The sequence below is a fragment of the Erpetoichthys calabaricus genome, chromosome 16 (genome assembly GCF_900747795.2).
Source record: "Erpetoichthys calabaricus chromosome 16, fErpCal1.3, whole genome shotgun sequence".
Taxonomy (NCBI): domain Eukaryota; kingdom Metazoa; phylum Chordata; class Cladistia; order Polypteriformes; family Polypteridae; genus Erpetoichthys; species Erpetoichthys calabaricus.
The window spans coordinates 5,570,866-5,597,870 of record NC_041409.2 but is presented as its reverse complement, the minus strand read 5'-3'; the positions used below and the strand labels follow the sequence as shown (position 1 = coordinate 5,597,870).

Below are 27,005 nucleotides of genomic sequence, written 5' to 3'. Positions count from 1 at the left end.
TATGGTGATATGGTCAACACACTTCAAACTGGGCACCTCCGTTTGTTTCACGACTTTGGAATGTATTTTGTTCCAAACATGGCATAAAAATTAACACGTGAACTTGAGCACTTTGGAGGTTAAATACTGTAGGTATAAAAGCAAGTCTGTCTAAAGATATAAACTCTCGAGAGTGTAATGATCTAAGGAAGGTACTGCTGAATATCAGTTTGGGTTGTGTAACTCTTCTGATGATTCATCACGGCTCTCTGCTACATAGTTAGCTTCGATGTGTTTAGAGACAACCTTGTTTTAAGTATAATCACAGGAGTAGTTAGTCTTTTGGCTCAGTACTCTCCCACCACATCACAAGTCCATCAATCATGCACCCATTCTGGAGCTGGAAGGTGCAGTGATCTCTCAGATCAGCAGTGTTCTAAAATGCCATAAATGTCTGGGCTGCCCTTTGACAGTCTCTTCTTTAGGTTGTAGACATTTTTCCATACACATTTGCATGGCACTGCCAGACAGTTTTGATTGAAAGCATCCAGGGCTCGGCGTTTAATTCAATAACGCCACCTGAGATAAGGCACATTTTTGTATATCAAAATATATCCTTACTAAGCATGAGTTGATACACTTAATCCACATAAAATATGTGTTGTATTACAGGGTTCATAATAAAATACTCCTATAATACGCTACGTCTGTGGAACAACAGGCACAATAATACATAAAAAATATGACTTTTGGGAAAAATGTGAAAATAATTAAAAGGATTAGCTTAAAATCAATAAAACACACAAAAATAGGCATTACAAATAAAACAATTCAATATTATTCACTTCTTCAGTTTAACCCAAATATGTCTTTTGTTGACTTTTAAGATTGCATAATTTGATGGGAAAAGAAACTCTGAGATTTCATTCATCCTGCACGCTTCTCTAATTAACCAATTTCAAACTGTCCTGCACTTTTCTAACTAAACATGCTGATTTAAATTTACCGGACATTTAACAAACATTGTACTAATATGTAAAGAAGGAGAGCGGGCATCCCGGCCAGAAAAGAGAAGAAGCCAATACCCAGACAGGAGACCAGCGCAACGATGCAGACGATTGGCCGGCAGAACAAATGAATGACTTTGTGTCCAGCCTGTGTAAATTAATGGATGGACTAGTGATAGCCAGGAGTCGAGAGCAGTTCAATCCCCCATACGATAGGTGGCAGTGCTCCTCACGTGGGAGTCCTGTTAGGACACCTGCAGTGATGCTTGGCAGTTGGAATCTGGAAGTGCAGCCCTGTTGGGGTCCCTGGGTATCGCTAGAGGGCGCTGTCACGGGGAGAACCTTGCTATTTTTTCTATGACCTGGAAGTGCTTTATGGTCCGACTTAAAAGGACTCCGCTGCCACAGATCAAATGAGTCAGAGCTGGGAGGAAAGAAGGCAACACTGAAGAACTGCTTTATATAGAATATTCATTATGTATTGTGAGTAGTAACTGGTGTGAAGATTGTGTAAAGGTGCTATTGTGGAATAAATATCCATTATTTTATTTATACAACATTGTTCTGCGTTACTGTGTCGGTGGTTTGGGGCTCTCTCCCGCCCTCTTGTGGTTACTTATGATAAGTGAAAAATTAAGGATGAAGATCACTGACTTGTACATACACATTTTTGATGTTCTGGTACAGTGTGACGAGGCAGTGCAAATTGCAGTTCTGACATACTTGAACATTTTAAAATGAAAATATTTTTTACAAATTTAAATGGCAGTAAATGTAACGTTTACGGGTCACACTTAACTTTCTTTTTTTAAATTATTATCTCACAATGATATAAAAAAAATACTCTTATGAAAGTGCTGCTTTGGCCAAAGGCATTCACCTCATCACCTCACTCCACACGCTGGCCCTGAAAGCATCCATCCATTACTGAACCCCCTTGATCCACCTCAGGATGGTGGTGGTGATGCCCAGAAACGTGTCCTTGATAAGGCAGAAACGAGTCCTGGAAGATGTGTCAGGGACCTGAGTCAATGGGGTTCTCTGTTAAGTGTAGAGGTTTTCCTCCAACAGCAGTTGTGTCCAGTTATAGACATTTTACCATAAAATCCTGGGCAGAATGGTGCAACAAGGCAACAACTTTGACTGCCAGCTGTCCATCTTTGAACAGATCCATCCACCCATCCATTTTTCTAAATCTGCTTACCCATAGCAGAGTTGTGGGGAAGATGGAGGCTAACAAAGTAAGCATCAGGCACATGGCAGGAATAAAAAACAGGTCAGCCCAACGCAGGGCAAACACACACACACACACACGAGGGGCCAGTTTAGTAATGCCAGTCCACCTAACCCACAACTTTGGGCTGTGGGAGGTAACTGGAGCACCAAAAACCCCCTTGCAAACAGGAAGAGAACGTGCAAACACACATTCAAAAGTAAAGCTGCCAAAACAGTTCCTTAGAGGAAATCCATAGGGGAACCATTAATAGTTCTTAAAAAAGCATCCACATATTGGTTCCAGACAGAATTTTTTATTAAAACATGTAACAGGCTGCATTAATAACCATTTATAGATGATAACAGGTTTGTGAAACACCAATGGGTTCCTGATTTTAAAAGGAATTTTGCAAAAGGCTTAGTTCCTTATTTCTTGATCTGTCTAGTAGTCTGCTAGGTAGCCTACTGCACAGTACATTAATCATTGATGGTATACTTTGTCCACATATTAGGAACCTTTTCAAATCCAAAACTACTAATTTCATATTGAAATAACTCTTCTGTGGCATGGTGGTGCAGTGGGTAGCGCTGCTGCCTCGCAGTGAGGAGACCTGGGTTCGCTTCCCGGGTCCTCCCTGCGTGGAGTTTGCATATTCTCCCTGTGGGTTTCCTCCGGGTGTTCCGGTTTCCTCCCACAGTCCAAAGACATGCAGGTTAGGTGCATTGGCGATCCTAAATTGTCCCTAGTGTGTGTGTGTGTGTGTTTGTTTCCTGAATTGCGTCCTGTGTTGGCTGGGATTGGCTCCAGCATACCCCCGTGACCCTGTAGTTAGGATAAAGCGGGTTGGATAATGGATGGATGGATAACTCTTCCCAAAATAAAATGTTAATTTGTCAAGTAATGGTTCTGCAGGGAACCATACAACCCAGGAATATGCCATTAAAGAACCAGTATGGTTAAGAGTGCACCCTGCAACATAAACTAATTCAGGGAGTTTAGCAAGCACCTTATCACTGGTAGCATGTGATAAGTACAAGGCAGAAACCAACCCTCTAAAGCAATCATGTCCAGCAATGAACTGTGCATGCTGTTCTTTGATATTTGCAGAGTGAGATGTTTGGCATCTTCCAATGTAAAGCTGGACAGAACGACACAGCCTGGCAGCAACCGCCATCCATTTTTCAACCCACTTAATGCAGGGCTGGACCGCAAGGGGACCTTCAGTCAGGAAACGACTCTGGAAGAGTCGCTAAGGTCTCGGATTTATAAGTTTTATTAATAAAAGCCCTACACCAGGGGTGGGCAAAGTCATTCCTGGAAGGCCGCAGTGGCTACAGGTTTTTGTTCCAACCAATTTGCTTAATAAGAAGCACTTATTGCTCTAGAAACACTTCTGCTTCATTTTAGTTATCTCCCTCGTTAAGATTTTGAACCCTTATTGCTTATTTAAGTCTTAAACAGCTGCATTCTCAGTTTTTAATTGCTCCTTATTAGCAATAAGATGCAAATGACAAAAAAAAAAAAAACAGCAGTTATCCATTTTGCTTGTTACCCTTTACACCTGTGTGTATTTATCGTGCACTATTTGGTTTAATTAAATACTTGGAAGTAAAGAGAAGAGAAAAAAGTGAAGGAATGATAATTACCCATCCATTTTACACTTCAAAATATTTGGATGATATCCTTAGAATGGAAAAAAAATCTAGGATATGAGAATGACTTGACATAGCAGAGTTAAAGCACTAATAAGCCATGAAATGTAATTATTGGCAAGGATTGTTTTCTAATTAAGCAACTGGGTTGGAATAAAAACCTGCGGCCACTGCGGCCCTCCAGGAATGACTTTGCCCACCCCTGCCCTACACCGTTCTTTGATACCAACTTCAATCCGTATGTCGCAGGAATCTGCGCAGAAGCGCGCAGTGTGGCAGCAGAGTTGACGGAAGCGCTGTTATAAAAAGCCGTCGGCCTTGGGCAGGATCTTTGACCCGATTAAGAAAATAAACACATATATAAAACGACTCACCTTTGCCCCACGTTTGGTTTTGGTTTACCAGTTCATTGCAGCGCGTTTCTTTTGTCTAAGCTCGTTCTGTCAGCGCGCTCACTTATGAGCGCTTTATGGGCGGTTATCGGCAGTGCCCCTTTATTACATTACGTGCTCTGCCGCTGAAACGACGATAAACTTGAGCGACACGGCTGGAGACAGCGGACTTATCGAAAGCTCGCCATCATGGCCCTCTTGCAGACTGCTCTCCATTATACCGGCATTGGACTCCTGCTGCTGCTCGTCCCGCTCCTGGCCGCCTTCGGGTTCTACTGCCTTTACGTCAAATACATTCACTTCAAGTTTGACCACATCCCGGGACCCCCCCGAGACAGGTGAGCACCCCGGACGTCACGCGACTCCTCGTGCACGGTGTAGTTGGGGTCTGCTTTAGAAACTCTCTCAACTTTAACAAGAGCTCTTTTTATTTTACGTCACCACCAAAGTTCTGCCCATACTGCCATTTTCTGTTTTAAAGTGTAAGCCAGCGGGGGCAAAGGGGTGGGAGGGGGTTTAGTGGTCAATGCACACTTTAAACGAGGTGTTCTTCTTAAAGCAGGTTATTGCGATTGTAGTTTCAGACATGCAAAGTGGACAAGATGATTACTGGTCTTCGTTTTTAGAGGTCTGAATCCTCAAGACGGGACATTCAGAAGTCACGACGGGCTGACAGAATCAGCCTGCATTATGGCCTGGAACACAGCGTAACTGTTGTTTTATCATTATTATTATTATTATTTCTGAATACTCAAGCCTACTGACTGCCATTTAGAGACTTAATAAAACAATTCTTCATTCAAGGATTCTGTTTCTCTTACTTGTATCAATCTGATGTAAGCGTGCATTATTCATTTTTTTCTCCACTATTTATGCATTATTATTCTTATCTAATATTTATTTTTCTTTGCATGTAACTGCTTCTTTAACATCTCATAAAGCACTTTGTGCTACATCCTTTGTATAAAAATGTGCTATAGAAATAACTGCTTTTGTTGATAAAAGCACAGTACTTGCCTCAATTTTACATTCAGTGTGCTTTGGAATGGTTCATAACCACCCATGTGACAGTTTTCTGTCACTTTAAATCAAATGCAGGGGTTATAAAGCATACCTGTGGAGCCAGCTATAGACATGGCATCTGTCATTTACAGGGCACAGACACAGCTCCAAAGGTCTAATTTGGAGTCCCCAGTGCCATTTCTCAGAGGTGTGGGTGTCATTTCCTGTATTATTACTGCAGCATTCTGGACACTGCATTCCTATTTTAAATTGCTTTAAACAGATTTAGGAATTCAGAGGAGTGTTTGTCTCTGGTTCAGATATAATGATTTTATTCTATCCAGTACTTTTACAGGCCCTACTAGTATCCTCCATGCAGCACACCGCAACAATAAAAACTTTCCTCCTTCTTCATCCTACTGCTTTTTCTCCAAGCAAGTGTCTTCCACTGCATCCTGACTCCGACTCGCTTGAATGAGGTTGAATGGCTACTTTTATGTACTTTTATTCAATGACCTGTGATCACTTATAGTGCTAGGGCATAGCACATTGAAAGCACTTCCAGGTCAAACAGAAGTCCCTGAAAGTAAGGACTACTAATCCCAGCAGCCCCCACAGAACCCAATAGGGCTGTCCCACAGGACTACAGGTCCCAGCATGTCCTGCAGATGTCTGTGTGGGAATCCTAGCCCAGGGGTGCTACCATCCAGCATATTTTTGGATAAAGGAGCCAGACATTGTTGTCTCCCCCGGTCCTCCCATTATATTGGTCTCCAGGCCTGGAAAGGGTTCCTGTGCCCTCCCAGCTGTGAAGCTCATAAAGGCAAGGAATCATCCTCCATCCCCTTTGGGACGCCTGTCCATCCACTGTGGTACTTACACCAGTCAGATGTGCAAACTGGAATGTCACCCTTCTCTGTCTGTGCAGCATCTTGAAGTGGAGCTTTCAAAGTAAAACTTATACAGGCATAGGAAGAACATGTAAAGTCTACACTATCGGAGATCAAACCAGAAATTAAGGACCACCGTACTGCCTGGAATGAAATTCACTTAATGCCAGATATAATCATTGATTGACATTCGTGCATAGTGCATAGTCTAGGGAAAATTGTTTCCAGTCAGTCATGCATTTCTATAAGTAGATACTCAAATTTAGTGTCCTAGGGAACATGGATGTGTTAAGAAGTGATTTGCCACCACTGTACCTACTAAAAATCTAGAACTGTTCGAAATGCAATGTGCCTCAGTACACATGTTTGGCTCATTTGTGCGTAGCCCCAATGGTTTGCCCAGACTGTTTATAAAAGCTTTTAGAATATCCTTTTCAGCTACAGTACAGAATGGTGTAGTCTGGCCCAGATTCCCATTTCCATTTTAGCGTACAATTGCTTCTTCGTAAATTTATTAAGTTATGGAAGTTGCAAAGTAAATGGAAAAAACATCTGACATTAACATAACATTCTCAGACCTGCTTATAAGATACGTTCAGTGTTTTTAAAGTTCACAATCATGGCGTACATGAATTTGTCTTGGGAGATTGTGTGTTTTTAAGTGGAGCATTTTTATAAATAAAAACAAATGCAATTCCTATTTTGTGGTTTAAAATGTTAAAGGACATTACATAGAAAATATGAAAAATAGCCTTAAAACACAACAAAGACACGTTCTTCAAAGCAGCAGAAAACACGCCTTCCCCATTATTGAAAGTGTTGACAGGTAAAATTCTCCAAAACATTTTTTCTCAGCAAACATGTTGTGTTTGATGAATATTTTCCTGGAAATTCATCATGCAGTCGGCTTTGGCAAACTTTTTTCTCCCCAATGCCAAATGATGCTTTGCAAGGCCAGTGTGACATCATACAGTTATAGCAGCCAATGTTAGATGGGACAGCCCCGATCCTAGTAAGGCTGACCCTAGTAGTGGGTGTAAAAAAAATTAGCAGAAAACTTGCTAATACATTTAAAAACAAAACACACGTGCAGAAGGAAACTGAAAATGTGTCGGTGTACTTGTGTTTTAAAGTTAATGTCTTTTTGTATGGACATGGATGTGACTGTTATGCAATATCGGAGCCTTCCCCTTTAATAGTACGTATTACCCAAGATGATGTGCAGTTGAAGAAGGGACTAGATCATGAGCTTTAGTCCATCCATCCATCCATTCTGTTCCGCTTATCCGAGGTCGGGTCGCGGGGGCAGCAGCTTGAGCAGAGATGCCCAGACTTCCCTCTCCCTGGCCACTTCTTCAAGCTCTTCCGGGGGAATCCCAAGGTGTTCCCAGGCCAGCCGAGAGACATAGTCCCTCATTAATTTGATTAATTGATTAATGAGCTTTAGTGTTGTGTTTAAAGCACTCATTACCTAAGCACTCAAATCAGAAAATACAACTGTAAGAGCTGGAACCATAAGCCATAAACTGAAAACAACTTGGATATGCAGGTTTACAATATGCATGTAATCTTAAGATGCGGATCAATGCTTGAGAATATGTTTGGTTTGAAAGTTGACATTTTAGTTAAGTGTGTTTTAAGGCTTTTTTCACATTTGCAGTGTTGTTCCTTAGACCCCATTTTATACTGCCAGAACAAACACAGTTTTTTATATATTTTTAATATATATACACTTTAGAACAGAATTTCCAATGGCATGTTAATGTGTAGGTTGGCACTCTGCCCGGAATTGGTTCCTGCCTTGTGCCCTGTGTTGGCTGGGATTGGCTCCAGCAGACCCCCGTGACCCTGTGTTCGGATTCAGTGGGTTGGAAAATGGATGGATGGATGGATATTAATGTGTACCATCACACAAAAAAATAAATAATATAAAAAATGGCAAGTGTATCTGTTAGCTCAGTTCAGGGCTTTGAGATGACAAAAACCTTTTCAGCAGCAGCAGACACAGCCCTGAGCAGAATGCCAGTCCATCGCTGTATATATCTATATACATTATATATATATATATATATATATAATTCACTAAGCCGCTGACAAGTAGCCACCCTTGGAAAGCACACAAGACAGCCACGCCCACCAACTCTAAAACCATTGGATACGACGACAACTCACAGAGCCATGCCCACCAACTCGGACGCAGCAACTCGCAGAGCGGGGCGTCATTCACGTTCGTCTCTGCTACACTTCACATGAATCTCTGAAGAAGTATGTTTGTCGCGGATGTGAATCGCTGTATGCGGCGTGCAGAACAGTTTGCGAGGGGTATCCCATGGTCTTACAGTTGGTGGACGGGGTCTCTGTTAGTTGCTCTTGCGAGGTTCAGTCTCTTCCTGTGCATTTCCTGTGCGACACAGACACAGAGGCAGCGCGAGAGAGAGAGCCGCGCACACACACAGACAGCGCCAGAGAGAGCCGCGCACACACACAGGCAGTGCCAGAGAGAGACAGAGGTACACACACAGGCAGCGCCAGAGAGAGAGAGCTACCCACACACACAGGCAGCGCCAGAGAGAGAGAGAGAGCCGCACACACACAGGCAGGGCCAGAGAGAGAGCCAAGCACACACAGAGGCAGCGCCAGAGAGAGACAGGCGCGCACACACACACAGAGGCAGCGAGAGAAAGAGCCACGCACACACACAGGCAGCGCCAGAGAGAGACAGAGGTACACACACAGGCAGCGCCAGAGAGAGAGAGCCACGCACACACACACAGGCAGCGCCAGAGAGAGCGGGCTGGACGCATAACGTAGGAAGGCAGTAAAGAATGCACCGGGCTTGATTTTGTTTTCACTTCTGTTTACAGTGATCGGTTTGTAGTGTGCATTTTTGAAATGTTACTTTTCTTGGTGGTTTATTAAATTACGGATTTTTTCAAATGTTCAGTTTTTGTTGCTATAGCGCAAACTATTGCAGTGTTAGTTTTCTCTGTTCTTCAAGGTTTTCTCAGTGTTATTCAATGTTTTTACATTTAGTTCACTATTTCGCAGTGCATTCTATGGCTTAGTTAACTATATTTGTGCTTAAAAACTTACAAAAATATATATTTACATGCAATTAATCCGTTCCAGACCATACAAACTGTATTTCCATACAGTCCTATGGGAGAAATTGCTTCGGTTCACGACCAAATCGGTTTACGACCAGAGTTTTGGAAAGAATTATGGTTGTGAACAGAGGTTCCACTGCATTCTTTTTGGTTATGACGCACGACCGCGTCCACCATCGCAAACTGTTTTACACGCCATGGTCTTAGAGTTGGTGGGCGGGTCTCCGTGAGTTGCTCTTGCGAGCGGGCACATGACCAGGCGTTGTGTATGCTTCGAGAACGAGGGTGGACGCGGCAGGACCATCTAAGAAGAGGCATGTTTGTCGCGGATGTGAATTGCTGTATGCAGCGTGTAAAACAGTTTGCGAGGGGTTTCCCATGGTCTTAGCAGTGTCTATGCTTCGATGTGAATCGTTATATGCAGCATGTAAAACGCTGTATTGTATGTTGCCCTCTCCAGAGTAACATCTTTTCATTCACCTACAGTAGTATCCTCAAAACCAACCCCATTTGGACAACTGTGTCTTTCAGGAACTGTTCACCCATCAATACATAATTATGCGGCGTATGCTACCTGCACAGGGCCGCCAAATTCCAGGGGCCGCCATGCCAATATATATATTATAATTCACTAAGTCCATTGCAAGCAAGACGCACGCAAGACCGAGCCCCGCCCACCAACAATTCACAAAGCAGCCGATCATGGCACACGCACTACAGAGCCAACAATTCTCACGAGAGTGAAAGCATTTGCCAAGAATGTTTTCATTAATCAAGAACGAAAGTCGGAGGTTCGAAGAAGATCACATACCGTTGTAGTTCCAACCATAAACGATGCAGACTGGCGATCTGGCGGCATTATTCCCATGACCTGCTGGGCAGCTATTACTCCCACTGGCATGCCTCCGCATAAAGTCAAACTTAAAATTGGTTCAGTCGTCATGCTTCTCAGAAACCTCATGCCAGCAAGAAGTCTCTGTAAAGGCACTAGACTGACAGTTCTCAGCATTCGCCACAATGTACTGGGGTGTAAAACAATCGCAGCTCCTACTTCACAAACTGTCCATATTCCCCGGATTTCTTTGACCCCATCAGATTCAAATTTGCCTTTTACTTTTACACGCAGACAATTTCCTGTTAGATTGGCCTTTGCAATGACAATTAATAAGGCGCAGGGACAAACTTTCAAAAAGATATGCCTGTATCTGCCAAAACCAGTCTTCACTCACGGACAATTATATGTTGCTCTCTCCAGAGTTCCATCTTTTCATTCACTTACAGCACACAGGCGCGCGCGCATGAGAGACACACACATACACGTGAGAGAGAGAGAGAGAGACACACACACACACAGAGGCACGTGAGAGAGACACGCACACACACACACACACGAGAGAGAATCCCTGACCCCATCAAATTCAAATTTGCCTTTTACTTTTACACGCAGACAGTTTCCTGTTAGATTGGCCTTTGCAATGACAATTAATAAGGCACATCGACACACTTTCAAAACACTATGCCTGTATCTGCCAAACCCAGTTTTCAGTCACGGACAATTGTATGTTGCTCTCTCCAGAGTTCTATCTTTTCATTCAATTACAGTTGTATCCTCAAACCCACCCCATTTGGACAACTGTGTCTTTCAGGAAGTGTTCACCCATCAATACATAATTATGTGGCGTATGCTACGCCGTGGGTTGGCTAGTGTGTGTGTATATATATATATATATATAATATTAGTGCTGGGCGGTATACCGGTTCATACCAAAAACCGTTTTTTATTTTTGTTATGATATGGATTTTTCTCATACCGGAGCACCGGTTTAAATAGGCTAAGCAATGTTCGGAACGTGGCGCAGCGGGAAACTGTTTAAGGAGGGACCTTTTTCACTGCTACACCGCTAAACACGCATGTGTTAGTGGAGGTATTACGCAGTGAAAATGGAGGGTGAACATTGTAAAACTGAAGCTGTAGCAGATGATAAAGTAACATATGATGACACAGAAGAACTTTTGCCGAAGAAAGGAGCTGTGTCTGGCGATACTTTGGCTTTAAAAAGTCGGATGTGGACCAAACAACTATTTACTGTAAATGCTGTCGAGCTAAAGTTGTTGCCGGAGGCGGCAACACGAGCAATTTGCTGCACCACCTTAGCCGCAAACATGCGTTGGAGTATCATGAATGCTTGGAACTAAGATTGGCACCCTCCACGTCCTCGGGTAAAACTGAAAAACCTAGGGGACATTCGAGTCAGATGTCACTTGTAGATGCGTTTGCTAGAAGTACTGCCTACGACAAAAAAAGCAAGCGGTGGATTGAGATAACCAATGCCATTACAGTCCATATAGCCAAAGATATGGTTCCGTTAAGTACTGTGGAGAAAGATGGATTCAGGGCTATGATCAAGACACTGGATCCCAGATATGTGATCCCAAGTCGCAAGTACTTTAGCCAAACGGCGATCCCCGACTTGTACCGAGAACACAGAGGGAAATTACAAGCAGAGTTGGCTACAGTCCCCGACTATTCAACTACAGCAGATGTGTGGTCAAGTCGCACTATGGAGCCATATCTGAGCCTGACGATTCATTTTATAAATGATGACTGGCTATTGAAAAGTTATTGCCTCCAAACAAGCTATTTTCCAAATGACCACACTGGCAAATTACTTGCTGCAGGCTTGCTGGAGGCACTCACTTCCTGGGGGCTTGCAGAGAAGAGGCAAGTGGCCATCACAACGGACAGTGGGGCCAATATCAAGAAGGCTGTCAAAATTAACAATTGGACAAGACTCCAGTGCTTTGGACACAGACTTCACACAGCCATAGGTATGTAATAGTTATTAAAATAAACTATTTTAAGTAATGGTAGTAAAAACATACCATAGTAATAATGTAGCAACCTCCACGTCAGGTTCGAGAAAAAAAAAAGACGTAGTAAAGTCTCACAAAAGTTTATTTGAACAGTCAAGAAATAAGAACGCCGACTTTGTAACCCCACCACACAACCTTCCAGTTCCTTCTCCAACTCACCACTCTCCCCCTTTCTCCCGTCCCGGGTGTCGCTGCCCCTTACCGCATCTATCATGCCCCCGCTATCATTCCTCTGCGCTGTACTCCGCCTTCCCTCAGTCGGATTCAACAGTCACTTCAAAAAAAAAAAAAAGGCTTCAACCTGGCTGAGACGCTACAATAAGAAATGTATAATGAAAGTGTGTATAATCGGTTTTCTGTTATCTCTATTATCAGTCAGTACAGATAGTCAGTCCCCTACTTACGATGGTTCAACTTAGATTTTTCAAAGTTATGATGTTGAAAGCGAGACGTTAATTTATATAAAATTGTGTAAAATATACATTTTCAAGTTGGCGCGGCAAACAAACTTTTCTGTGGGCCGATCGATGCATTACGATACGTTGTCAGAAACTCCCACGTTGTGAAATGCCTCAGTCTAGCTAGCTATCGTTTGAGACTCCGATTTTGATGCAAGTGATCATATAGATGGAGATCAAAAATGAAAGTGAGGTACCGGGAATAGCTGATCTGACCCCAGCTGATTGTGGTGCTGAACACGTTCCTGTAGCTGATGCACCCATGACAACGTTCGCCTGGAATGACCGACACGATGCCACGAGGTACAAACCAGATTGCGTCTCACTGCAACGGTCACCTCTGCGCACCTGTCTCACAAATACAGCCAGGCAGCCAGTCCGAGTCCACCGTCTGTTCCTGCTGTCTATCGAGCCGCCACCCTGCGCAGCTGGAAATTGCAAACAGGCGCCGACAGCAGGCACGACAGGCAGTAACAGTCGTTTTATGTTGATTTATGTGTGAAACCATTGCTTTGTGCGCTTTTCAGAAAACTGAGATTTTTGGAAAAAATATTCAGCCCTCAATATGAGATTTACATTTAACTTACTTTGTGTGGGTCTGTGGAAATTTGTAAAGGAGTTTATAAATGAGTATTTGGGACTAAATAAATTAATTAACATTTGGATTAGCAAGCAAATAGAATTGTTTTTGTTTTAACAGAGACAGGTGTGAAAGATGAACGCATACAACGTGCAGTTGGTGTCTGCAAAAAAATTGTCTCTGCCTTCTCGTACTCTTGGAAGAAAAGGAGGGACCTGGGCATTGCTCAGGATGAACTGGGTCTGCCAAAGCACATGCTCACGACTGAGATGCCTACCAGGTGGGGGACACGTCAAAAGATGATACAAAGAGTACTTGAGCAGGAGAGAGCCATTAGTCAGGTTCTAAAAGCTGACAGAAAATTAAGGCACTTGGTGCTCAGCTGGCAGGATGTGGATGTGCTGGAGGCTGTGAACAAGGTGTTGAGCCCACTCCAGGACTTCACAGATGCCTTGTCAGGAGAACACTATGTCAGCGTCTCCTACCTCAAGCCCGTACTCCATCTCTTCAACACAAGCATTCTTGCTGAGGAAGAGAATGATACGCAACTGACCAAGGATGTGAAGAAAAACATTTTAGCCTACCTGAATGAGAAATATTCAGATCCTGCCTTGGATGACCTCATGGATGTCACATCTCTTCTTGACTCACGATTCAGAACAACCTACATAAAGATCGAAAAGGTGCAACACATTATATCCAGAGCCGAAGAAGAAATAAAATCACTAAAGGATCAACATGAAGCCAGCACTGGCATGTCGGCACTCTCAACAGCTTCTGGTGCAGCAGCAGAGCCTGTTCCTCCTCCTGAGGAAAAAAGAAAAAAGTCTTTGTCCAGCTTTTTCAAAAAGCAGAGGACAGGCAGCACGGGCTCCAGCAGTGTTAGACTGTCAGATGAGGAAAGCATCAAAATGGAGCTGAAAACCTACCTGCAGACCACAGAGGTTGACAGTGATGCAGACCCTTTGGAGTGGTGGAAATGCCACCAAGCAAATTTCCCCCGAGTTGCCAAGCTAGCCCGACGATATCTGTGTATCCCTGCTACCAGTTCTCCATCTGAAAGAGCTTTCAGTACTGGTGGGAACATTGTCACGTGCCACAGGGCAGTACTCAAACCAGATGCTGTTGACCGTCTGGTTTTCCTTGCCCAGAATTTGTAATGGCTAAGATTTACATAAGTGCCTTGTTCATTATGTTCAAATGTGTGAATACACATTCACTTTTTTTTTCTCAATACTTGAATACTGTATAATGTACCTGGGCTTGAAGCTTTGAAGTAATAGTATTATTACTGGAATTTGCACTGTTTATTTTATTGTTATTATTACTGGCACTATTATTTATTTTATTGTTATTATTTATTAGTTTAAATATTATGCAGTTTAATGATGGGATGGTTGAAAATATGTTGTCAAATAGTTGTTTGCAAAATTTGTTCAATAAAAAGGTTCTATATTTTGACTGTATCTGTCATGCAATGTGATTCCTTCTCCATTAGTGCCACCCCCTTGAAAACCATCACTTTATGGGGCCATTCAAACCTGTATTAACACTTTGTGCACATTAAAATGTTTTTTTTGTACAATGTACAATGCTCATGACAGTGGAATAGGTTATTCTTAGCCAGTCTACTGCAGTAATTGCAGTGGAAAATGTGGTTAACATCCACTCATGCATGGGAAAAAAATACCGTCAAATACCGTGAAACCGGGATAATTTAGAAAAATACCGTGATACAAAATCTTGGTCATACCGCCCACCCCTAATATATATATATATATATATCAGTAAAGTGAGGGAGTGTGCAAAAGTCTTGGGCACTTTAAATTGTTTATAAAGTATGTGTCTGAGACGGTTGTTTGATGTCTCAATGGGAAAGAGCACATTTTAGAGTTCCTGACATTCCTTTTTCAAAAGGTGGAACAATAAAATATTTAAATTTCTTATAAAAAAGTGTGGAAGAAACAAGCTTCACTTTTAGTTTAGGTGATTCAATGCCAAGCCTTTTTATTATCACTATGGGGGGATTCGCATGCTGTGAACACGCAACACTAATTTTGTAAATGTCATTCGATGCTTTTTATAACACAGTTCAAGCTGGTCCACAACAGGTCCTACATGAAGGCCTCTTAGGCAAAATAGCTGCGTTACACTTTGGTCCACTGAATTACAAAACACATTCCATAACACTAAAAGGTGGGTTTGTATACAAGCTTGCAGGGTGTGCCTTTTAGAAGTACAGTTGAATATTCAAACCTGATAAAATCAAGGCTTGCTCAAGTAGCTAGAACAAAGAGTTTACAAAATGCAACCCGACTTGTTTCACAGACTGTGGGCAGGCCTCAAGTTTGATTTTCTTACACTAAAGAAACTAACATACAGTATGAATATATAGCTGTGCCCAATTAAACATGTGAGATCTTTATAGGAATACAGCCCAGTGCATGACTAAGCAAATATATTGCAGGTGTTTTACCTGGCTATGAGTTTAGACCAATGTTAAGTTTGTACGCAGTCAGTTTCACTACTGCCTCAAGTCTCCTAACCAACAAAGCAACAGAAGTGTCGATCATCAACCCGACCCCAATTTATTGACCTTGGTCTATATGGCCAATTTTATCTTTATGATATACTGTAAGTTTCTTATGAATTACTGTAATATTTCAGTTAGCTTGAGTTACTATCATTTGCAAAGCTTTAGGTTATGCAGTACACCCCCAAATTTCACAGGGGTTACGTTCCTAGAACACCCGCGAATTGTGAAAATCCGCGAATTTTGGATGTGAGTAAAAAAATGCCTATTTTTATAGTTTAAACCCTAAATATGCACCCAAAACACTTTAATTTCAAACTCAGCTTAATACATTACCTAAAAATAAAGAATGTAAAGGTAAACCCGTATACTGTACAGTGCTGTACTGATATGTCTCCCGCAGTGCTAGAATGTAAAATACTGATGTACCACTGTATGTACTGTAATTCATGCAAGTGCGTTTTCATTGCCAGAAGCCTTAGAAAGTGCAGGGCATTTTGACGGCATCTTGGGGCTTTAAGCCTTAAACTGCCACATACTTGGGGGTTAATGCATCCCTGGATGCCAAATACTTTTTTGTTGCACTTTAAATGTCACAATTCACAAAGAAAAAGTGAAATTTTTATGGAACATATTTTTTTTCCACGCAAAGAGCATCACAATTACTGCATCACTGATAATTTTAAACACTGCTAATGAACTGTAAAAACTATTTTAAAAAACAACTGGAACAATATGTACAAGGTGTAACTGACGCCATGGATGAAATCACCGAGCCAACTGCGCTTGACCTGGCTGCACACAAGCACACAGAGGTAAGTGCTGACGCTGGCAGGCTAGTCTAGTGCAGCGGCTCAATCCCAGGGACAGTGAGGCTGCAGTGCTGCAGGGTGTCACGCTTGGGTCACAGAATTGCACAGAAACACAGGAGATTGGAGAGACAGGAACTTTATTCAAACACTTCAAACAAACATGTCTCTTTCAGAAGTAAAATGAGCTCAGTATGCAGTTAGTTCTCGTTTAAAAGAATAGGCAAACATCATAAGGGAGCACAACGGGAAAGGGACACCCAACAGGAGCAGAGGATGTCTGGGGGAGGAGAGAGAAACAAAGCAATCAGCCAAAAAGGACAGGTGCTGTTCAAGCTTTTAAGTATGCGTAGCGTCACCCAAGAAGCTTATCACGTGACAGTGCAGCCACAAGTAAGCCCAGCAAGTAAAGGAGCAATGTGAAGGTAGTCTATCAGCGTTTTTTAAGAGGGATTTTTTTGAGGAGCATCCGTGTCTTCTAGGGGTGCGTTCAGCCCCCCTGCTCACAAGGGGCTGACAGTGGTCATGAGCTGGCTGCTCAATGAATGTAAGGCACTGACTGATCAGCTCCTGTGTGCTCGCAAATGGCACTGGGAAACAACTATAGCTGGTTGTGGCGGTTTAAGGGTTCAGGGGAACAAAACGGAAAACACAAGAACACTCAGCTGGGGATGCATCACAGTCAATCAGCAGCAAGGAGAAATGAATAACTCTGTAGCGGTTCGGTGCCGCTAAGATTCACACCATCGAGAAGATGGTTATTTATTTATTTTTACGGTGGAGATTCCAGGGAGGCACCCAGCCTTGGCCCGACCTGCACGCACTCACAAACAGAGACAAAAACAAAGCAAACCGGTAATCAAACAGCAAATAAAGAATGTAATGAAAACAACGATACCACCCCTGTTCCCCTTACGGCGATTACACATTAAATACAACAAAGCACAAAGAAAACACACACAGTAAATCATGAAAAACGTTAATGAAAAAAGGCAACAGATGAAATGTAATGATGAAAATAGATAGTCCAGAGATCCGCACGTTGAATGGGAATGTAAAGATTGTCCCACCGCTAGTTCCTGAAATGGTGAAGACGGGTGGACGGGTTCAGAAGCGCTCCTTTCTTTGCAGGATGGCCATGAATCCACTTACAGTCCTCATGTAGACAGGCAGTCAGCAGACAATTCAGACACCAATCACGAAATGATCCAGGACAAAACGAATAAGTACAGGTAACCCAACAGAAGGCAGACAAACAGGAACTTCAGACTCAAATTACAAAAACTTTTTTTTTTGCTTTTGGTCACTGGCCCCCTTTTTAAAGCCGTGCTGACATCCTTTGACCCCAACAGCCCCAGCACCCTCAACAGAAGACCAATTAGAGCCACTGCAGGGACTTCTGGGAGTTGCAGTTTCAAATTCTATTGGCTACTTTCACCATCCCAAGCTGCGTTTTCCTCTACAGTTGCTTCTTGTTCTCTCTACAGTACAGTATTGCCATGAAAAAAGCCATAAAAATTGTGGAGGATATTTGCGGTTGCTGCTAACAATTATTAGATAGGTTCTAAGGAAAAATCCGCGAGTGATTGAGGCTGTGAGCTCTGAACCATTTCACGGGGGTATACTGTATACCTCTAAAAAGCATTACAGCTATGGCTATTGGTCACATTTTATACGTGACCTCAGAGGTTAAGTACTGTTTAACTAGCGTGTGCTTTAAAATAAAACCTCAGAGGCTAAGTAGCTCTCTTAATGTGTGTTTTATGTTTATGATATTTCATATGCAACCTCAAAGGCTAAGTGCTATTCCTTAGCATGTGTTTTGGGAAAAAAACCTTAGAGGCTACGCATCTTATCTTAACGTGTGTAACATTTGATACAAAGCCTAACTATTTAATAATACTCAATAGTCCTGAATATTCAGACTGTGAACCTCAGGGGCTGAGTTCTAGCATGTCCTTACAGTAAAAAGGGCGATACTTTTTAGATTTAATTACAATGATAGTAGGAAGATAATTCATATAATAATTGTAGCAAGCTCAAAATTATATATATTAACAAAATGGAAGAAAATTATAAAACAGTGAAATAAAGAATACTAGAAATGCACAAACACCATTTCCATTTGCTCCTGAGAAATACAAAGAGAAGGGAAATAGACCAGTACATTGTACATTTTACCCACAGTATGCATGCCAGGGTCCTGCTTCATTAAAAGGCATAATTATAGAAAAATGTTCCAGATATATTAGAGCAGAAACATACCTTTCTGAAAATAACCCCAAAAGATTCATCATAACATTAGCATTAATTTAACACCAAACATACTTATGAAGGTAATACACATGCCAAAGAAATTCTTAAATGATGTCCAGTGATCTAAGAAGACATAAAACTGGTTGACTGTCCATTTGGTGAAGAGGAGGGAGACTTTTAACAGCTGTATTGTTGGGAAAAAGTCCCATCTTCTCCAGACGTAGAACAATTCTCCCAAGATAAAATGAGCTCTTTCTTTCTTTCCTGGAGACAAACAGCAGTTTATTGTTGATACAAATGTAATTTCCTTCTGCCACATGCTCCAAATGCTGACCTGGACAGTGAAGTTTGCATGTTCTCCCCATGTGTATGTGGACTGAGTGTTCCTAACCTCAGGTATTGTTTAATAGCTAGTTATTAGAAGTGTGTCACTAAGCACTCTCAATTTCCAGAATCTGTGTTGTTAAATGACATCCTCCCAGTTTAGGCTCACAAGGAGCTCCCCAGGTTTTGCACATTACTTATTAAGTGAAATATCTGAGATGTTAATATAACAGATATTCAGTATATAATGTAAATGGTATGCTTGTAGAAATGCAGTATATACATGGAAATACTTTCATCTCTATTTCTGCTATTATTTCTATTAACACAGTTCAAGGAGTGACATCAACAGCATTTCAAAAAATTAGCAAAGTAAGAATTTTCTGAAAAAAATGCACTTTCAAAGTTTAGAAATGGGTAGGTGACATATAGTATTGACCAGGAGATATCAAAAATACAGCTAAGAGTGTATATGTGCAGTGATCTAACCACTATCAAAGGGAATCTCAAAAATAAAAACGGCAGCATTTTTAAAATGAAATAACCATTTGCTTAAACGTCAGTCAGTCATTTTCCAACTGTCTATATCCTAACACAGGGTCAATGGTCTGCTGGAGCCAATCCCAGCCAGCACAGGGCAGGAACAAATCCCTGGGCAGGGTGCCAGCCCACATCAGGACACACACATGCAGATACGGACAATTTAGGATTGCCAGTGCACCTAACCTGCATGTCTTTGGACTGTGGGAGGAAAGCCACGCAGGGAGGACCCAGCAAGCGAACCCAAGTCTCCTTACTGTGAGGCAGCAGCACTACCACTGAGCCACGATGCCACCCTTTGCTTAAACGTGTTGCAGGTTAAGTCAACAAGTGACATCAAAACACACTTGTTATTTGATTCTTGCATTTTATGATTATACTGGAAGCCTTGAACTGTCACAGTCTTCTTCTTTCGGCTGCTCCCATTAGGGGTTGCCACAGTGGATCATCTTCTTCCATATCTTCCTGTCCTCTGCTCTGTCACCCCCATCACCTGCATGTCCTCTCTCACCACATCCATAAACCTCCTCTTCCTCTTTTCCTCTTGCCTGGCAGCTCTATCCTTAGCATCCTTCTTCCAATATACCCAGCATGTCTCCTCTGCACATGTCCAAACCAACGCAATCTCGCCTCTCTGACTTTGTTTGTCTCCCAACCGTCCAACTTGAGCTGACCTTCTAATGTACTCATTTCTAATTCTGTCCATCCTCGTCACACCCAATGCAAATTAGGAGAAAATGGAGTTCGGTCACAGACAGTAATATTGTATGGATTATGTTGCTAGTTACAACAGGAATGAGATACAAGTTTACAAGTATAAAGTGTCACAGCTGGCTGAGGCTACAGGGGTGCAAGTAGCTCCAACCAAAGGGGCACGGAAACCTCGGAGGGGGTGCTGAAGTAGTAGACCCCGGGGTCCCAGTAGGAGGGGGGAGCGCTGCCTGTGCGAGGCATGACAGGATGCCAGGTGGTGGTGTCCAGGCAGCGTCTCCACCCCTGTTTCTGCGCTTTGTTTTGCAGGACCGGACCCTGGAGCTTCAGGAGTAGGACCCACTTCGGGGATGAGCTGCCCTCACGGGACGAGTCGCTCCGCCCAACGGGTCTTCACTGGCGGTGGGGCAGTGTCTCAGGTGGCTGGGGGGGGCGACCCAGCCGGGATGCCCCGGAGGAGGGCTTACGCCTCCCCCAGACCACATGGGGGCGACCGCCCTGGCGGCTATGGGGACCACGGGTACAGAGCTTTGAAGCTCAACCCTGCAGGGGCCCGTGGTCACCGCCAGGGGGCACTCCAATGCCTTGGGAGCCCTGGACCTCAGCACTTCCGCCACACCCAGAAGTGCTGGGGGAAGAGGATCAGGGACACCCAGAGTGCTTCTGGGTGCAGACCCGGTACTTCCGCCACACTGGGGAGTGCCAGCGGAAGCTCATCGGAAGACACCTGGAGCACATCCGGGTGTGGATAAAAGGGACCGCCTCCCTCCATTCAGGGGCTTGAGTCGGGTGGAAGAAGGACAAGGTCTGGGAGGAGGCAAGTAGGCGGCCTGAAGAAGTGAGGCATTTGATGGTGGCCAGGACTTTGGGGCTGTTGTGCACTTTATTGTAAATAATGGACTCTGTAAATAAACGTGTTGTGGGTGAGCTAAACGTGTCCGCCTGTCTGTGTCCGGGTCATCTTCCACAAAAGAAAACTGCAAAACTATGTCCATGTCAACATTTTTGGTGAGTATAGTTAAATGTAACAAAAAGTAAAAGGTAATTGCTGAAAATCTAAACTAAATAAAAACAAAAAAGGACAAAAAATAAAATTAGAAAATGGCAAAAAACTAAAACTGAATAAAAACTAAAAAAAGAACAAAAAACTACATAAAACTAAAATTAAAAAATGGTGGAAAATAGAAATAAAATCAAAAACTAAATAAAAAAACAAAAGCTAAAAAATATTTTAAAACTAGAAAAACACTGAGGTGAACATAACATTTTACTAGTAATCCCTTAACCAACAGAGCTTGATGTAAAGTGCAGCAGCAACAGAGCTGACGTGAGGTCATCAAAGAGACGTGTTAAGATAGCTCTGTATGGCGATGGGACTGAGATCCATTAAGAGCAACTGTCACTACTAGGAGGTGACCAGCAGTCAGTTGTCATTACAAACAGTGGTTATGTTTGTGTCAAATTACCGTTTAGAAATCACCAGGAGACGCACTCAATTTTATTTAGAGTCAGAATGTTTTCTTTCATACCTGAGAAGCTAAACTTTGCAGAGAATACAGGTAGTCCCCAGGTTACAGACATCCGACCTACGACATACGAACGGGGCCGCAGCTGCGACGCATGTGCCTCAGTAACTGCCGCTCCGTCATCTTCGGCCTGCGGATGCTGCAAGCGGTGGCTGGACGGAGGCTGGAGGGGGGCGATTTCGCTGCTCGCGCAGTGTAGAGTCCCTCGGGTGGCTCCCAGCGGCAAGCGGTTTCACTGCCCGCCCACCACACATGGCTGCTCCGTTCGTTCTAGGTGCGCGGGTGGTAATACTGCAAGCGGTGATCAGGTTGTGGCTGAACGGGACGGCAGGGGGTAGCATTGTAGTGTGCCTCGGATGGCTGTGTGTTGAATGGGGGTGGTGGTGTTGCGTACGCTGCAGGCAGCATACTGTAGTGGAGGTGACTGTGAGGTGAGCTGGTGATGAACCACCCCTCGCTGCCCCCATTCATTCTCAATAGCAAGCCTGCTTGTACTGTTACGCACATAGCAGGAAGTTGTCTTTTGTCAGTACAGGGTGGTCCAGATCTAATTATTTAGATCCAGATTGTCTGGATGACTTTGATTTATGCAGGGACGATTCCACTTCGGCGCGAAGACAATTCTTCATGTCGTCAGTTCGCACAGTTCTCGATGGTCTGGGATTTTTCTGGTGATTTTCTATGTAATAAACTGAATAAGTTATAGCCTAGTGAAAATTGCATAATTAGATCTGGACCACCTTATACATCAGACGTGTTGACGACTGGTGCCTTCCTGCTGTGATAGCTGTACAGTGCTGTGCAGAAGAGCTCATCTTATCCTTTTGTCTTCACCCTTCAACAATGTCTCTGAAACACAAATCTGATGCAAGTGCTGGTGATACAGTAAAGAAGAGAAAAACCATCACCATGGAAAATAAAGTAGAAATAATAAAAAGGTCAGAAAGAGGTGAAACTCCATCATTCATTGGTAGAGCACTTGGTTACAGTCGGTCAGCAATAGCATTTGTTAAAATAATGTACCTGTTCCGACTTACATACAAATTCAACTTAAGTACATACCTACTGTCCCTATCTCGTACGTAACCCGGGGACTGCCTGTACAGCTAAACACAGGCATCATCAGCTGAGCAGAGAAAGTGGTGATTCAGTGTGGACTTTGTGACAGTCCTCATTTTGGTGCTTCTGTAACTGAACCTTCTATTTTCATTTTCCAGCTTCTTCAAAATGTTTTCTTTTTTCTTCTTCAGTTTTTTACTGGGACATTTCACAAGGTATAGGAAGGCAGCAGATAATTATAACGTCAGCCATGAACTATTTCGCAAATGGTAAGTCATTCAAACATATTTTTTATGATTTATGCTGCAACTTTGGTGGTACACCTGAGGTCTATGACAAGTTTTTGTTGCTCTGTTTGTGAGGTTCTGAGTACAGCTTCTTCTTCTTCTTCTTCTTTCGGCTGCTCCAGTTATGGGTTGCCACAGCGGATCATCTTCTTCCAGATCTTTCTGTCCTCTGCATCTTGTTCTGTCACACCCATCACCTGCATGTCCTCTCTCACCACATCCATAAACCTTCTCTTAGGCCTTCCACTGTTCCTGTGACCTGGCAGCTCTATCCTTAGCATCCTTCTCCCAATATACTCAGCATCTCTCCTCTGCACATGTCCAAACCAAGGTTCTGAGTATAGCTACAGTAACTTATTTCTTGTTATTCTTATTTCTGGCAGATTATTTGTCTATAAATTGATTTTTACCTAGTTTTGTTTTTAAAGTGTCACATTTCAATGTCATGTTCAGCTTCATTTATCATTGAAGTTGTTCCTAGTAATCTGCGTTTGTGCATTCATCAGCAAATAATATCATGATCAATGTCTTATTTAAAAGTAAGCTGTTTGGAATCTAAATATGTATCGAATTTTACGATTCAGTACTCAGTTTGAGAGGATTTAGAGCCCCCAAATTAATTTCTGGCATTTATTTTTTGATACTCCACTCTGTTTGAATTGCAGATTAATTTTTGGCCTGTTTCATTCGCCATTTTGATTTGTGCACATTCACTGCGATTTTAGGTGCCCGTTGTTAGGATGCAGGATGGTTGTTACGGCCGCGTTCTTAGAGGAGGTGACTTGGGTATTATGACAGAAAAGGAATAAGAGACCTTCAGGAGCAATCCTTCCCTATTTCAGGCTTTGAATAAAAAAAACCTCTGTTGATTCACTTAATAAAAATCTTTGTGCTTCATTATTTTGTGTATTTTCCTTTTGTTTTTGACTTCATTTTTGGCCTTCACACACTGTTTTACCTACACACCTCCTGGTTTTGATCCATTTCCACTTTCACATCCTGCTCCTTGGTACGCCAGATCTTGTCTGCTCTGTAGACATAATCCATACATGTAGTCGATCTCAACTTTGTTTAAGTTAAGGCTATGAAGTGGAACAAGAACCTTTATTCATTTTTTAAAAAGCATTTCAGAAAGTCAACTTAAAGAAAAATCTAATATTAAGTTTTGTTTTGCTCATTCACGTTCATGAACAGTATTTGCTTTCTGATGCTCGCCTATATTTTAACAGTTAATGCCTTCCACTTACTTAGGGGCACAGTGCAGGGCCTGTACGGCCTGTGCTTTTCTGTCAATTGTTACGCTGTACTATAGTCCTCCTAAGTCAACAGGGACTGTTACAGTATGTGTCAATGTGGATGATTAGTGTCATGGACTAGCACTGACAAAAGTCCAGGGCCAGTTTTTGATTCCAGACCACGCATACTTATCTGAGATGAAAACCTAAACTTATTGTCATTCTTTAGCTGATGCTTGGTGCTATTATAAACATTTTTAATTCCTTTCTGTTTATGTTACGATGTATTACTTTTCACATCAGTGGCTTAAGTTAACAAGCGTGTGCGATAATGGTGTTTTTATTTTATCAGACACCATTTATTCCAGCAATAGGTCTGTTTTGGATTTTAACATCAATCATATGTACATCATTAGTTTCTTTATTTAATGGTCATGCAGTCATGGTTGCTCTGAGGCTTGGGAATTGCATCAGCAATTAGAAGGTTGCCGGTTCAAATCCCGTAAATGCCAGAAGTGACTCCACTTTGTTGGGCCCTTGAGCTAGGCCTTTAACCTGCAATTGCTTCATCCTGAGTATGACGTTGATCTGCAAGCAAGTCCTCCCATTTACAGGGAAGACTTGGGGGTTGGTGGCATGATTGGCACTCCAGCCACCGTAAAAAACCTCCACTGTTCTGCTGCACTCGGGTCCCAATCCAGGTGGTTCATTGTGTGGTGGATGCGTCAATGTCCTATCAGCCCATGCTCCCAACCTCTCCTCGTGCACCCTTATTTTTACTACTATGCTCAATTCAAAATTTTTTATTTTCCACACAAAGTTAAATCTTTCTGCATAAAACAGACCTGGGGCATCATTTATAAAACTTAGCGTGGGAAAATATGCACACAGTGATAAAACAGGAAAATGCATGCACCAAAAAAAGATTAGATTTATAAAACCTGCCCTACGCACATCTCTACATAATTCACCCTTTATAAATTACAATCACCTTGTAGGTACAGTACGTTGTGGCCGCTAGGGCTCTCTGTTGCCCCGTGAATCCCCACAGACAGACGTCCAGGACACACGTTTAAAAGCACCAAGAAGAATTTTAATATTTTCTTCAAATAAAGTGCACAAAGCACCACACTCGCCACAATTCCACAATATTCAATAATTAATAACAATAATCAATAATCCTCCACTCCTAGCAGCTTCGTTACCCAACCACCCAACTCCGGCTCTCCTGCTGGGTCTGCATCAGTCCTTTAAATAGTCCTTGACCCAGAAGTGTTCCGTCTCTTCTTCCGGGTCAAACGCCGTATCATCCATCTTGAAGTAGCCCGGAAGTACTGTGGGCTTCCGTCCTCGTGACTTCGAAGTACTTCCGGGTTATAAGAAAAGTAGGAGTCCCCAGGTCCTTTATGAGCTCCCCCTGGCAGCACCCACGGCACCCAACAGGGCTGAGAAAATGGACTCCATGTCCAATGATGCCCTGAGGGAACCCAGGGTACATTTACCGCCCAGGGGAGCTGCCACCTAGCGTCCTGGGTGAGGCAGTGTCCTGGAAATGTTGCCCTTCTCCACTCTTTTAGTTCTGGGACTTCCCGGCTGGATTGAACTGCCGGCCGTCTATCACAATGTGCACATGAACATGCCTTGAATGCCACCCTGAAACATCCATACTGTATATGTAGCATGATAATCAACCTTACACATATGCAATCACAATGCTACCGAACTTCATTGGCTGGTAGAGCAGCCTCCCATATAATGCGCCAAGACCCCACCACCTGCATTCAAGAGTATCTGGTTGTGCTCCGCAACTGAGGGCAGAATATCATGTGCAGCATTATAGGACCTCTAGGAAGACCTTCCCTCAGAAGTTACAACAGCTCACCAATATATTAGCTGATCAATAACCAAAAAGGTTCTTCAGTGCAGATATGTAGCATTGGCCCCCTTAAAAGGGAACTAAAATACAATCAGCACAGCAGATTCATTGTTTTTGAGGTGTGATATATTTGTCACGTCAACGCACAATGTAACAATGGCTTGGTGATATTAATTATTATGTGTGCGAGTCTTCATTTAGCCCGTCTGGCTGCATCTCCCTGCTTCATCAAGAGTGTCGTTATTTCCCAGTTTCTCCCAGGATTTTTTTTATTATAATAGAGAGATGTATTAAATGATTCAGTAGCAGTGGCTAGTCTAATACAGCAAGTACATTTGCTACTTGTATAACTACAGCTCAGGATATAAAGAATGTAGTGAATGCTTATCAAATCCAGCTTTCCACACTCTGCTCCTTAAAGCAAGCACATTTTTGCCAGACTCGTGAGCACACACATTCTTGTAATGTTTTAATCTCTCATTGGCTTGCAGCAGTATTCCTGCATGGCAATTTTAAGAGATTCATTTCTTTTTCATTTTTTAGGCTGTATCAGAGTTACACAATCAAAAAGATTGATCTTTTATGTAAACTACTTAATTGGTAAGCTCATGGCTTTTCTGTAAAACAAGATGCAAGATCTTTTATTTGAGTTATCTTTACTCAGGTTCTAGTGCAGAGTGGCACACTGGCCG

At 42.7% G+C, this 27,005-nt stretch overlaps 1 protein-coding gene and 1 long non-coding RNA gene across 4 annotated transcripts in view; one reads left to right on the top strand and one right to left on the bottom strand.

Moving 5' to 3' along the window:
- LOC127526086 (uncharacterized) overlaps nt 1-27,005 on the bottom strand; it is a 289,571-nt gene that overhangs the window by 200,365 nt on the left and 62,201 nt on the right. The gene's annotated exons all lie outside the window — the stretch shown is intronic.
- The window catches only part of LOC127526081 (cholesterol 24-hydroxylase-like), a 191,937-nt gene that overhangs the window by 114,280 nt on the left and 50,652 nt on the right, over nt 1-27,005 (top strand). Inside the window, exons 1-2 of one of the 3 annotated variants that reach the window (XM_051920165.1) lie at nt 4,121-4,584; nt 23,107-23,184. The exons of 1 other annotated variant lie outside the window; for it this stretch is intronic. In XM_051920165.1, the coding sequence (XP_051776125.1) occupies nt 4,436-4,584; nt 23,107-23,184 (227 nt within the window). In that variant the 5' untranslated portion in view covers nt 4,121-4,435. Of the gene's footprint in view, nt 1-4,120; nt 4,585-23,106; nt 23,185-27,005 lie in introns of those variants that run through there. One more of the 3 variants, XM_051920166.1, reaches the window with a different exon arrangement.